This window comes from Chiloscyllium punctatum, chromosome 14 (genome assembly GCF_047496795.1).
Source record: "Chiloscyllium punctatum isolate Juve2018m chromosome 14, sChiPun1.3, whole genome shotgun sequence".
NCBI classification, from domain to species: domain Eukaryota; kingdom Metazoa; phylum Chordata; class Chondrichthyes; order Orectolobiformes; family Hemiscylliidae; genus Chiloscyllium; species Chiloscyllium punctatum.
This window is the reverse complement of record NC_092752.1, coordinates 4148424-4161832: the sequence shown is the minus strand read 5'-3', so window position 1 is coordinate 4161832 and position 13409 is coordinate 4148424. Positions and strand designations below refer to the sequence as shown.

Genomic DNA, 13409 nt, shown 5'->3' with positions numbered 1-13409 from the left:
TTCCTGATGAAGGGAAATCTCCTGCTCCTCAGATGCTGCCTGACTGGATGTGCTTTTCCAGTGCCACACTTTTTGAACTTGTAGGTGATGCTACTGAGCGTCAGTCTTAAAATGCTTAATATCATGGTGTTAATGAAGTAGGCTGCTTTTCCCTGGTGTCTTTTGAGCTGCTTATGTTATTGGGCCTGCACCCAGCTAGGCAAGTATTCCATCACATTCCTGACTTGTCTCCTGGATTAAGATCCTGTCAATGAATCTTGATTTGTGAACCAAACTCCAGCATGTCTTCACTATCAACATCTCAGATGCTAGGTCCAAGTTAAGACCCTATACATGAGCAATATCAGCTTTTTCCCCCATGTCCGATATCTTATTGAGATTTTTCTAACTCTGAAGCACAGCCTTGCATTGTCACTGGTTTAGCTCTCTCTACTGTTAAAACCCAAGTCTATAGCTTTATCACCTTCAAGGTCAACCAGGGATGGACTGAGACTGCTGGCCCAACCATCGAAGCTTACATCCTGTGAACGAGTGAATGAATGAAAAACACGGTCTGACTCTTTGTTCCTGCTTCCCCCGTTCATTATCTACAACCAGTTCCGAGTGCTTTATTTAATCTTCTGAAGAAGAATCATGATTGTCTTGATATGTTAACTCTCTCTATCTCCACAAACCCTGCCAGACCTGCTTAGTTTCCCCCAGCATTCTGCCTGCCTCATGAAATGTGGTTCACCACTACAGCACATCCCACACTATTACCCTCTCCTTTTGTCTTTTGTGCACCTTCGTCTCCTTGAGTTTGCTTCCTTTTCCTCCTTGATCCTACTCTGCCAACCTTGGAGATCCAACTCCACTCTGTATACAAGCTGGATTCTCCCAATATTAACTTTCTGATCATAGAAACATAGAAAATGGGAGCAGGAATAGGCCATTCAGCCCTTTGAGCCTGCCCCACCATTCCAGTGTGATATCTCTGATTATCCAACTCTGTCCCCTGTTCATGTTTTCTTCCACACCCTTTAGCCCTAAGATCTGAATCTAACATCTTCTTAAGAAGGTTCTAGGCTGTGACCTCAATTTTCTTTTGGTAGAGAATCCCGCAGGCTCGCATTCTCTGGGTGGAGATGTTTCTCCAGTATCAGTCTGAGATGGCCTCCCTATACCCTTAGATTGTGACCCGCGGTCATTATGTAGGTGAGAGGGTGCATTCACTGTGTACTCTACTCCGATTTCAGCAAGGCCTTTGGCTAAGGATCCACTTGGGGGACTGATAACAAAGGGAGGAGCCCATGGGCTGCAAGGACATTTGGTAAATTGGTTCCAGAATTGGTTAAGTGGCAGAAAGCAGTGGATTATGATCAGGGGGTATTTTTGTGATTGAAACGCTGTGTCCAGTGCAGTTCCACAGGGTTCAGTGTTGGGACTCTTGCTGTTGTGGTATCTATAAACAACTTTGGCTTGAATGCAGGAGGGTTGTTCTGTAAGTTCACAGATGATACAAAAATTGCATTGTAGTAAGGAGGATAGTTTTAAATTACAGGAGGATATAGATGGGCTGGTCAGTGGCCAATGGAATTCAATTCAAATAATTGAGAGATGATGCACTTGGGCAGGAGGGCCAGGCAAGAGTAAGGAAGGCCAGGCAAGGGTATACATGGTGTTTGATAGGACTCTGAGAAGCACCAATTACCAGGATGACCTTGTATGTGCAACCACTGGTCCCTTAAGGTAGTGAGACAGGTACATAATGTTGTTAAAAAGGCACATGAGATACTTACCTTTATCAGTTGAGTTAGAGTTGAAAAGCAGGGAGGTTTATACTGGAACTGTATAAAACATTGGTTGGATCACAGGTAGAGAATTGTGTACAGTTCTGGAATGGACATTGTAGGGGGATGTGATTGCACTGGAGAGAGTACAGAGGAGAGTCACTAGGATGTTGCCTGGGCTGGAGAGCTTCAGTTATAAAGATCTGTTTAGCATATTGGTTAGCAAGTGGAGTTCGAACAAGGGGTCTGTTTCAGTGCTGTATATCTCTGTGACTCTATAAGAGATTATGGACAGACTGGGATGGATTTCCTTCGAAGATTGAAGGGGACATAATTGAGATGTATGAAGTGATGAGGGGCATAGACAGAGGAACATCTCCCCTTGGTTGAGGGATGAATCACAAGGATCATACATTTAAGAGAAGGGGCTGGAGGGTTTAGAGGGGCTGTGAGGAAAAATATTTTCAATCAGAGGGTGATGGGGAAGCTGCCTGTAATGGTGCTGGAGGCAGGAACTCTCATAACATTGAGGAAGTATTTTAGATGTGCACTTGTGGTGTCATGGCATAGAGAGCAATGGAAAAGGCACTGGAAAATGGGATGAAAATAGTCAGGTGGTTGTTTTGACTGGTGCATACAGAGTGGCCAACAGATCTTTACCATGCAGTAAATCTCAATGACTCTATAACCCTGTGAAATTCTGTTCGAATTTTAGTCTTGTTGCGAAGCCCTTCCATACACACTACTGACCAGCTAAACATTTGTATATAATTTGGGACTAAACTGAATGGAGGGTGAAGAAAAGGAGTTGATCCACGTCAAGCTTCAGATAAGCTCATTCGTGGCTGTAAGTTAGGTCAGTTGTTTTGGCGGATAAGTCTCGACCTCCCTCCCAGTCTCATTCTGATCCAGTGATCAATGTCAGCCTTGCAGCCTCCAACCTCAGAACTATTGCTCACTCCCACCTCTACCTTACCTCCACTGCTGTCAAAACATTTACTCAAACTCTCAAATACCCAACTGTCCAGTCTCCTGCCATCTGACTTTGCTAATCTTCAAATTATGCAATTATCTGCTTCTGGTATCTCCTTTTCAATTAAAGTCCTGTTCATCATCATCATCATCATCCTCGGTGATTGTCTGATTGTCTCTGATTGCTGCATAACCCTAGTATGAAATTTAAAATCCTCTCCTCCCCCCCCACAATCCCTCTGGGTTCTTATTCCCACCTCATCACCCTCCAGCCTTTTATCATTGTTTTCCAGTGAGTGTTTTTTCCAAAGGGCCCAGCGTATTCCTCACCAAGCTGGTCATGATAAAGTCAGCACTCTTCGATTTTTTGTTAATGGACAGATTTTGTTTAGACTTCAGTCCACTGAAAATACACCTTGTTCAAAAATGGGCCAGGTTTTGACAAAATATGGGCCAGCTCACAGTTATGTGATGGAAATCTGTGGCTCGGTGCCCAGATATACACTAGACAATGTGAAGAATCATCATTGTGGACTCAAAATGGTAAATCTGTTTCTGTCTCCACAGATACTGCATTTCTCCAGCATTAACTTCCATTTTTATTTCAGATTTCCAGCAATGGCAGTGTTTTGTGTTTCTATATTAGGCATTGCTTCTATGCTGGCAGTTTGCTGTGCTGTTTGTAGCCAGTCACCGTACTTTATTCCTTGTTTGTTTTCCCCAATCTAACGCAGGAGCCGTTTCAACCTGTGCACGAAGACTATCCCCCACTCCCTGATTATGTGCCAGCTCCAGTAGAGATGGGGACCGATGTGTTTGTAGTCAGGGCTCGGGGATTGCCATGGTCCTGCTCTGCAGAAGATGTGCTGAGTTTTTTCTCAGGTAAGCTATTTACCACAATCTAGATATCCTATCCATTTAATTTCTGCCCCTTGAGACTGATCGTAGCGTGACAGCTGCTTTATAAGAGTTGTTTTTTTTAAATCTGTTGTGGAGTCCAATTTGTATTGCGATGTTTTTGTTGAAGACTGAGAGAGTGCCTCTGTGCTTGCTGATCCAACAACGGTAGCATTCTCATTCTCGATCTCAAATGCTTTTGTCGCCTTGCCTTCCCTATTTCTGGAAACACACAGCCTCCGAGCTGACCTTCCATTTAAGTTAATCAAAACCAAACTTGCTGGAGACTCCAGTGTGGCAGCTTACAGTCCAATATAACTTTACCCTGCATTTTGATCTCCCAACCTTTTCTTGCATTTTGTGTTCCTTCAGAGCTGCCCTACATCCTGTTTATTAATACCTGTTGTGGTCGTGCAGATGTGCCTTCTCTGTCACCATTAACACTCCCTATTCCTTTTGTTCTGTGATTTCTAATGTCCTTCAACCTCTAAATTTCCCCTGTTCCACTTGCTCCTCCCCATCTTTTTCCACCATCTCAAACCCATCAAGTCCCCTTTAGTTTTGAGGAAGTCATTATTGGACTCGAAGCATAACATTAAGGAGAAAATTGCAGCATAAATAGGATTAAATTGTTTGCAAGCATATTGTTTGTAATGGACATTGTGAGAGTGATTTTCCTAGTCTACCTCAGTACAGCACCAGTTTCCAGGGTTCAAAGGCAAGGATAAGAACTTTAAAATTAGGTTGTTACTCAAAGCAGAAGCCAGAATAGATTAATAAATGGAGTGATAGGACTTGATGCAAGTTAGGATAGGAGTAGCAGAGTCTTGAATGAACTCTGTAAGGAGTGTGTGAGGCTGACCAGGAGAACATTAGTAAAGTTAAGTCTGAAGGTGTCAGACCTTGTGAGTTTCAGCAGTAAATGTGCTGAAGCAGGGACAGAGTCATGCTGTAAATAGATGGTCTTACGATGGAGAGAATAATGAGGTGGCATGTTGTGGTGGGGGGTCACATATTGATACTGACATTGCAGTCAGCTTAGGGCATCTGACACTGGCCAGGGAGAGGGATGGACTCAGTGGCAGTTTGTAGCAAAAATTGAAGCCATTGAACCTGATAAGAGATCAATAGTTGCAATAGCTCATGGAGAACTGAAGTAGATCCATATCCTTTCATTTGGTTCTTTCACATTCATAATGTTTTCTGGTTGTCATTGTTTTTTGCAAATGATGATGCAGCTCAGCTCAGTTCTGTTCAATAGCATAGTTTCCTGGTTTGGAGTATATTCGCTGAGCTGGGAAGCTGGTTTGCAGGCGTTTTGTCCCCTGTCTAGTTGATATCTTCAGAGCTTTGGAGCCTCCTGTGAAGCGCTGGTGTACTGTGTCTTCTGGGATTTATTTGGTTCCATTCCTGCTGCTTCCGGTTATTCATTGTAGTAGCCGGTATATTGGGTCCAGGTCTACGTGTTTATTGGTGGAGCCTGTGGGATGAGTGCCATGCTTCTCAAAATTCTCTGGCTATCCTCTGTTTGGCTTGTCCTATGATCATTGTGTTGTCCCAGTCAAATTTGTGGTCCTTGTCATCTGTGTGTGTGGCTACTGGGGACACCTGGTCGTGGCTAGTTGGTGTTTGTGGATGCGGATTACTAGTTGTCTGTCTGTTTGTCCTATATATAGAAGAACCTCGATTATCCAAATGACACAGGCGGGGAGTATTTTGTCGGATAACACCGTTTAGCCAAGCATTGGGATCTTGCTGGATAATCTGAAATTTGGATGATTGAGGTTCGTCTACAGTGTTTCGTGCAGTCTTTGCATGGAATCTTGTAAATTATATTAGTCTTAGGTATCTGGTCTTTTGTCCTGGTGAGTTGTTGTCTGAGCGGGGCTGTCGGTTTATGGGCTGTCATGAATCCCAGTGGGCAGAGGGGTCTGGTTGTCAGTTCCATGACATTTTTTATGTAAGCTGGCATGGCTAGTGAGTTAGGTCGTGGTCTGGCCTTGTCACGTTGTTTGTCTTAAGATGTCATTGATGATGTCACATAGACAGGGGATGAAACGTCTGCAGATCAACTTCCCAGCTCAGTGAGCATGCCCACAACCACGGCAACTGGCACCCGAGCTACAAACCTTTCCACAAACCTAGAATAATTTCATCTTGGACTGATGGTGAGACAGTTTCCTGTCCATAGTATTTTAAAGACTGTGATGTATTGTATTGCTTCTAACTCACTTCTGTTTGCAGCAAGTCAGTAATAATGTGTAAAATGGGCACTTGATGTACCAGTTGGTACAGAACACTGTCAGAGACAGTGCAGCACAGTGGCAAGTGTGTAGATGCTGTGATTCAAGAATATGCAGCACACGCTGGCTGGCTGGTGTGTGCTAATGTCTATGTTCCACGCAATCCTCTGCCACGCTTGTTCACCTAGTGTTATTCCCAATCAGTCAGTGATATGCATACATGTATTGGGTTGCAGATGTCAAACCTGTTTGGTCTGCTGGTAGCCCTGTTTTCTGCTGTGTCTCTGGGTGTAGACTCCTGCTTTCTGTTTGTCTACATATCTCTTTGTTTCTCTGGATTAGATTGTGGCGTGGTGGATGGTATTAAAGGTGTGCACTTCCTGTGCAGCAGAGGTGGCAAGCCAAGTGGAGAAGCAATTATTGAACTCCAGTCTGCAGAAGATGTGAAAAAAGCTCTGGAAAAGCACAAGAAATACTTGGGGCAGCGTTACATTGAAGGTACAGTATCATGAGCTCCAGAATCCTGAATTACAAGGTCTGAGGAACCTTTACTTCTCCTGTATAATTATACATCATAGGAAGAAGTCATTCAGCTCAATGTCACTTTGCAAGTGCTATCTATTTTATCCAATGTGCTCGTAACCATTTATAGATTTCTTCAAAATTATTTGTATTTCCCTGGTGCATTTCCCCAAGGCCATACCTCAGCCAGTCAGAATTGACTTGTCAACCGATCAGCGACTTGTTCTTATGCAGTATAAGTTGTTCCTCCCTTCAAATTTTGCAATCTTGCATCTGTTAATGTGAGGGCAAGACAAAAGATTTTGACAACATGACTCATTTTTCACAGCTATACTCAAGTTCCATCCTGCCCAGCAACTCTTCTTCCTTCACAGATGTTTATCTGTTGTCCTATTGAAAGTTGCTGTTGAATCAGTTATTACTGCCTTTTTAGTACATTTCAGATCATAGCTCACGGTCTAAAAAGATTTTACTTGAAACTGTCTTCTAGTCTGGCAATGATCTAATGTAGATCATAGAATTCCTACAGTGTGGAAACAGGCCATTTGGCACAATAAGTCCACAATGACCCTTCAAAGAGTAACCCACCCAGACCCATTCCCCTAACCTATTACCCTATATGTAGCCCTGACTAGAGTCGTAAAGATGTACAGCACGGAAACAGACCTTCGGTCCAACCCGTCCACGCCGATCAGATATCCCAACCCAATCTAGTCCCACCTGCCAGCACCTGGTTCACATCCCTCCAAATCCTTCTATTCATATACCCATCCAAATGCCTCTTAAATGTTGCAATTGTACCAGCCGCCACCACTTCCTCTGGCAGCTCATTCCATACACGCACCACCCTCAGTGTGAAAACGTTGCCCCTTAGGTCTCTTTTATATCTTTCCCCTCTCACCGTAAACCTATGCCCTCTTGTTCTGGAATCCCCGACTCCAGGGAAAAGTCTATTTATCCTATCCATGCCGTTCATAATTTTGTAAACCTCTATAAGGTCACCCCTCAGCGTCTGCCGCTCCAGGGAAAACAGCCCCAGACTGTGTTGCCTCTTCTTGTAGCTCAAATCATCCAAACCTGGCAACATCCTTGTAAATCTTTTCTGAACCCTTTCAAATTTCACAACATCTTTCCGATAGGAAGGAGACCAGAATTGCACGCAATATTCCAACAGTGGCCTAACCAATGTCCTGTACAGCTGCAACATGACCTCCCAACTCCTCTACTCAATACTCTGACCAATAAAGGAAAGCATACCAAATGCCTCCTTCACTATCCTATCTACCTGCGACTCCACTTTCAAGGAGCTATGAACCTGCACTCCAAGGTCTTTGTTCAGCAACACTTCCTAGGACTGTACCATTAAGTGTATAAGTCCTGCTAAGATTTGTTTTCCCAAATACAGCACCTCACATTTATCTGAATCAAACTTCATCTGCCACTTCTCAGCCCATTGGCCCATTTGATCAAGATCCTGTTGTAATCTGAGGTAACCTTCTTCGCTGTCCACTACACCTCCAATTTTGGTGTCATCTGTAAACTTACTAACTATACCTCTTATGCTCACATCCAAATCATTTATATAAATGACAAAAAGTAGAGGACCCAGCACCGATCCTTGTGGCACTCCACTGGTCACAGGCCTCCAATCTGAAAAACAACCCTCTGTCTTCTACCTTTGAGCCAGTTCTGTATCCAAACGGCTAGTTCTCCCTGTATTCCATGAGATCTAACCTTGCTATTCAGTCTCCCAAGGGGAACCTTGTCGAGTGCCTTACTGAAGTCCATATAGATCACACCTATCACTCTGCCCTCATCAATCCTCTTCATTACTTCTTCAAAGAACTCAATCGAGTTTGTGAGACATGATTTCCCACGCACAAAGCCATGTTGACTATCCCTAATCAGTCCTTACCTTTCCAAATAAGTGTACATCCTGTCCCTCAGGATTCCCTCCAACAACTTGCCCACCACCGACATCGACTACTGTACCTAACTGTCATATCCCTGAACGTTATGGGCCATTTAGCACGGCCAGTTCACCTAACCTGCACATCTTTGGACTGTGGGAGGAAACACACGTTGACAAGGGGAGAATGTGCAAACTCCACATGGAGGCTGGAATTGAACCTGGGCCCCTGGCACTGTGAGAGAGTGTACTAACCACTGAGCCACCGAGCCACATTCTGATTTTCTTAGTCACTTGTGGCCAAGCCTGGTGTAGTCTAAGATTTTCATGAAGTTTTGAGCTTCCTTGCTATTACCGTGAACTGCCATGGTGTTATTCCATGTGTTGACACTGAGCTGAATCTTTGTTGCCATTTGCTGTGATGGTCCCAAGGGGCTGAATGCTATTCTGTTGTGCTGCATCTCCCTGAGGTGAGGGAGGCAGAGGTTGGGTCAACATCCTGAAGGCTCTGACGATCGCTGACTTTTATAAATGATCACTGGCTATTGAACCATTAAGTGTATAAGTCCTGCTAAGATTTGTTTTCCCAAATACAGCACCTCACATTTACCTGAATCAAACTTCATCTGCCACTGTCCCATATACATATCCAGAAGACTCTGTCCTGTGATACTGTCATGTTACCGCTAATGTTTAGCAGCACTTGCAGTTGAAATAAAATCCTTCTTAGCCTTAATAACTGATATAATCTTCATATTTTTCAGGCTTGGATCAAATTATTCTGAGATGCAACTGAAACATGAACGGTAGCATAACCAGTGCCTCAGAAAAACAACCCTTATAGATTATAGTAGAATACATGGTGATAAAGGCCAGGAGAGACTGGCTGGGCTGAGTGGCTTAATTTTGTTATGTTGGATTTTTGGTTCCAAGTGGAATGAGCAAAAGTGACTTTGCCTTGCATTGACGTCTGCTCAGCAATAAACAACCGAGAGTATATAATTAATGTTTTCAGTCCAGTCTGAATCTTTTGGTTTTGAAGAAGAGTCTTTGAACTTGAAACGTTAATTTTATTTCTTTCACCACAGATATTGCGAGGCCTGTTTTCTATTTTTATTTCAGATCTCCAGCATCTACTGTAGTTTGCTTTTGGTGTTTAAAATATAAACAGAAAATGCTAGAAATATTCAGGCGAGACAAATCTGCAGAGACGTATCTACGGATGCTGCCTGATTTGATGAGGATTTGTTTATATTTCAGGATTCCAACATCAGTATTTTGCTTTGTATGTGATATACACATCATCCTGGTTCTTTAATAGAATGAGCTTTATGACCCCAGCCCACACTTAAGCATAGTTAATCATCAGCCATGTTAAGATGTTGATGAAACATCAATGACTTAGTCTCATTATCCAGTCCCAGTACAATACTGCCATTTGATGACTACTAATAGAATGCTATTAAAACCCCCTGATAGGGTAGACATTGTCAGGAAAGATTGAACAAGCTAGAGCTCTTTCCTCAAGCTGAATTGTTGCAAGTTCTGTACCAAAGGCTATCGGTGAGCCTGGAATTAGAGGCCATTAATTTAAGAGCGTCACTAATATTTTTACTCTAGATCAAGAGAAACCAATTTTTCCTGGAGACTTCTATTGCCTGCCCCAGTTACCCCTTGAAGGTGGGGGTGAGCTTCCTCCTGCAGTCCATGTGCTGTAGGTAGTCACTCATTTCCGCCCCCCCCCCCAACCTTAGGGAGGGAATTCCAGCATTTTTGACTCAGTGACAGTGAGGAGATGGTGATATATGTCCAAGTCAGGATGGTGAGAGGCTTGGAGGGGAACATGCAGAAGGTGGTGTCCCTCTGTATCTGTTGCCCTTGTCCTTCTGGTGCAAGTAGTTTGAAAGGTGCTCTCTAAGGATGTACGCTAAGTTGTCAGTTTGTGTTATTTCATTTGACTTTGGGAAATAAAAATAAGCATAACTGTTTTGCAAATCCTTTTGTTTCATTCCATAACATCCAGTAACATTTATTACTGTCTCGTCACTCCACCATTGGATGGATGTGTCTTCAACTTCCAGGCTACCTAAGCTCTGGAATTCCGTCCCTAAACTAGTCCGCCTCTGACTCATCCTTAACTAAGGTTTTGTCATTAGTCCTAATATCTCCCTATCTGGCTTAGTGTCAGACTCAGTCTAATTTATGCTCCTGTGAAATATCTTGAGCTTTTTACTGTTAAAGGTACTACAGTATATACAGTAAATGCTAGTCGTTTTCCAATGCACTATAATTAGCACATGAGCTTTTTTAAAAATTGCCCTAAGCTCCTCCTGAGTTTCTTACTTTGACTGGAGGGGAAGGGCTGGACAGATTCTCTCTCTATTGCTCTCTGTACCATCAAGCAGAATCCAAAAAGCACCTTACTTATTTTTGGCATGAAATGGAGAGAACAAAAGTCAAAATGGAGAAATATTGAGATAAATTATAAGTTGTACAGATTAGAATAAAGTATGTGTTTTTCTGAAGAGTAATTTTCACAAAAAGAAGTTAACTAATCAAACTTTTTGCCTCACCTGCCACAGTGTTTGAACTAAACAACAATGATGTCAGCGTCCTACTGAAAAGGCTCCACTCCAGTGAAAATGAATTGACTGATGGTCGCGTTGTGCGTCTGAGGGGCCTACCGTTTAGCTGTACTGTGGAGGACATCACTCAATTCTTTGCTGGTTTGTTGACTTTTTCTTTGCAACATCTTTTGTTCTTGGCCTGTAGCTGTCTGTGTTTATGTATGTTAAATGCGCTTTGGTGCTGTTCAACTCATCCTAGCATTCTTTCTCCAAGGCACTGCCAATTATTTTTTACAAATATTTATCAAAGTCCCCCCTTTGAAGGTTACTATTGAATCTGTTTCCATTGATATTTTAATTTACTGCATTCCAGATCAAAACTGCTGTTCTTGGCTGATTCTGTTTTGAGAGAATTAGTTTAATTGCTGCATCCTGGTCTTTGTGAAGTTCTGTGAATCAGGGTCTTCTGCCCATTTATTCTGACAGTCCTATTAGTTGCTTTAATATGTATTTGTTTAAAGTAAAAATGTATTTCTAAGTTTTTATGCCCCGTACTCCCTGTATTGGAAGCCTTGTCCATCTCTTTGAGTGAGTGATAGAGGGCAAAAAATGGTTGCAGCATTTTAGTGAAGACCTTTGTAAAGATCTGGAATGGTAAACTGAAGGGGATTAAGAGGAATGCAGCTGTTTTGGCCTATCTTATTGAATCAGGCCAAATTGATTAAAATGATCATCTAATCATGATTGTGAACTCTCATTTTCTTACCTGGCTTGAAATAAAATCCCTGAATAATTTGTATCAAGCCTGATCTTATCACATGCTCTCCCCTCTGACCTATTGTAATTACTCCCCACCTGCACCTACCTATCCCCTTCCCGGCGACCTTTCCCCACCCCCATTCCTCCTATTTATTTCTCAGCCCCCTCTCCCTCCGACATTCCTGATGAAGGGTTTATGCTCAACACATCGACTCTCCTGCTCCTCGGATGCTGCCAGTTCAGCTGTGCTCTCCCAGCGCCACACGTTTCAACAGTTACCACATGCAGCATGCTCGTCAGTCTGTACTGTGACTGAGCCTGAACTGTGCCATTGGGAATTGAAGACAGTGCTTTACTTCTATATTTAAATCCTAATATGTACAATTTTAGATTGGTTGGTGATATTTGTTGGAACGGTGTGCAGAGGCAAGGTGGCAAAGTCTGCTAAAATAGGTGGGGAAGTCAATTGTTTTTTGCTTGTTGTGGGAGTCACCGTCTGTGACAGAGCTCTGAGCTTTAGCAAGGGCACCCATGGAGGGAAGGGGGCACCCATCACGCCCCAGAGTCTGAAGAAGACAAAAGCAGTTTTCACGTATAGGTTGAGTGGACAAAAATCTGGCAATAAGCCTGGAGCAACATCAAGTTCACTTTGTCAGGAAGAATGAAAATGCAGAATGTCTGTGGAATCCCAAGGTGCTGAGGGATTTAGGTGTTCAGGTACATGAGAAACAAAACTGTAGGATGCAGGTAGAACACGTAATCAAGAAGGTTAATGGGATTCTAGCCTTTATTATGAGAAGAATGGGAAAACATAAAGGTGAGAATGTTATGCTTCACTTATACAGGACCTTAGTCCACATGTCAAATACAGTGCAGTTTTGGCCTCCTTATTTAAGGAATAATCTAACAGCATTGTTGCTGGTTCAGAGGAGACTTGCTGGATTGAATGACTTGAGGATGTGTTGGAGAGGCTGCACTTGTGTCCATTGGAGTGAAGGGTGAGTTGACACCCTTAATACAATAAGCTTCAATCTGCAATTTGAGCGGGAGAGGGTACAATCGGAAGTGACAATATTTCTGTTGAATAAAGGGAACTATGGAGCTATGAGGGAGGAGCTGGCCAAAGTTCAATGGTGCAATACCTTAGCAGGGATGACAGTGGAGGAACACTGGTGGATATTTCTGTGTATAATGCAGAAGATGCAGGATCAGTTCATTCCAAAAAGGAAGAAAGATCCTAGGAGGAGGCATGGGTGGCCATGGCTGACGAGGGAAGTTAAGAAACATAGAAAGTTAAAAGAGAAAAAGTATAACATAGCAAAGATAAGTGGGAAAACGGAGGACTGGGAAGCCTTTAAAGAACAACAGAGGATTATTAAGAAGGAAATTTGCAGAGAAAAGATGAGGTACGAAGGTAAACTGGCCAAAAATATAAAGGAGGATAGTAAAAGCTTTTTTAGGTATGTGAAAGGCAAAAAAATGGTTAAGACTAAAATTAGGCCCTTGAAGACAGAAACAGGGGAATATATTATGAGGAACAAAGAAATGGCAGAAGAATTGAATTGGTACTTCAGATCTGTGTTCACTGGGGAAGACACGAGCAATCTCCCAGAGGTAACAGTGGCTGAAGGACCTGAACTGAAGGGAATTTATATTTGCCAGGAATTGGTGTTGGAGAGACTGTTAGGTCTGAAGGTTGATAAGTCCCCGGGACCTGATGGTCTACATCCCAGGGTACTGAAGGAGGTGGCTCGAGAAATCGTGGATGCGT

The 13409-nt window shown here is 42.9% G+C and overlaps 1 protein-coding gene across 1 annotated transcript in view; it reads left to right on the top strand.

The window, feature by feature from the left end:
• Positions 1 to 13409, top strand: part of LOC140485557 (G-rich sequence factor 1-like) — a 34636-nt gene that overhangs the window by 3108 nt on the left and 18119 nt on the right. The window contains exons 2-4 of the mRNA XM_072583785.1: positions 3476 to 3623; positions 6224 to 6379; positions 10895 to 11038. Of these exons, the coding sequence (XP_072439886.1) occupies positions 3476 to 3623; positions 6224 to 6379; positions 10895 to 11038 (448 nt within the window). The remainder of the gene's footprint in view (positions 1 to 3475; positions 3624 to 6223; positions 6380 to 10894; positions 11039 to 13409) is intronic.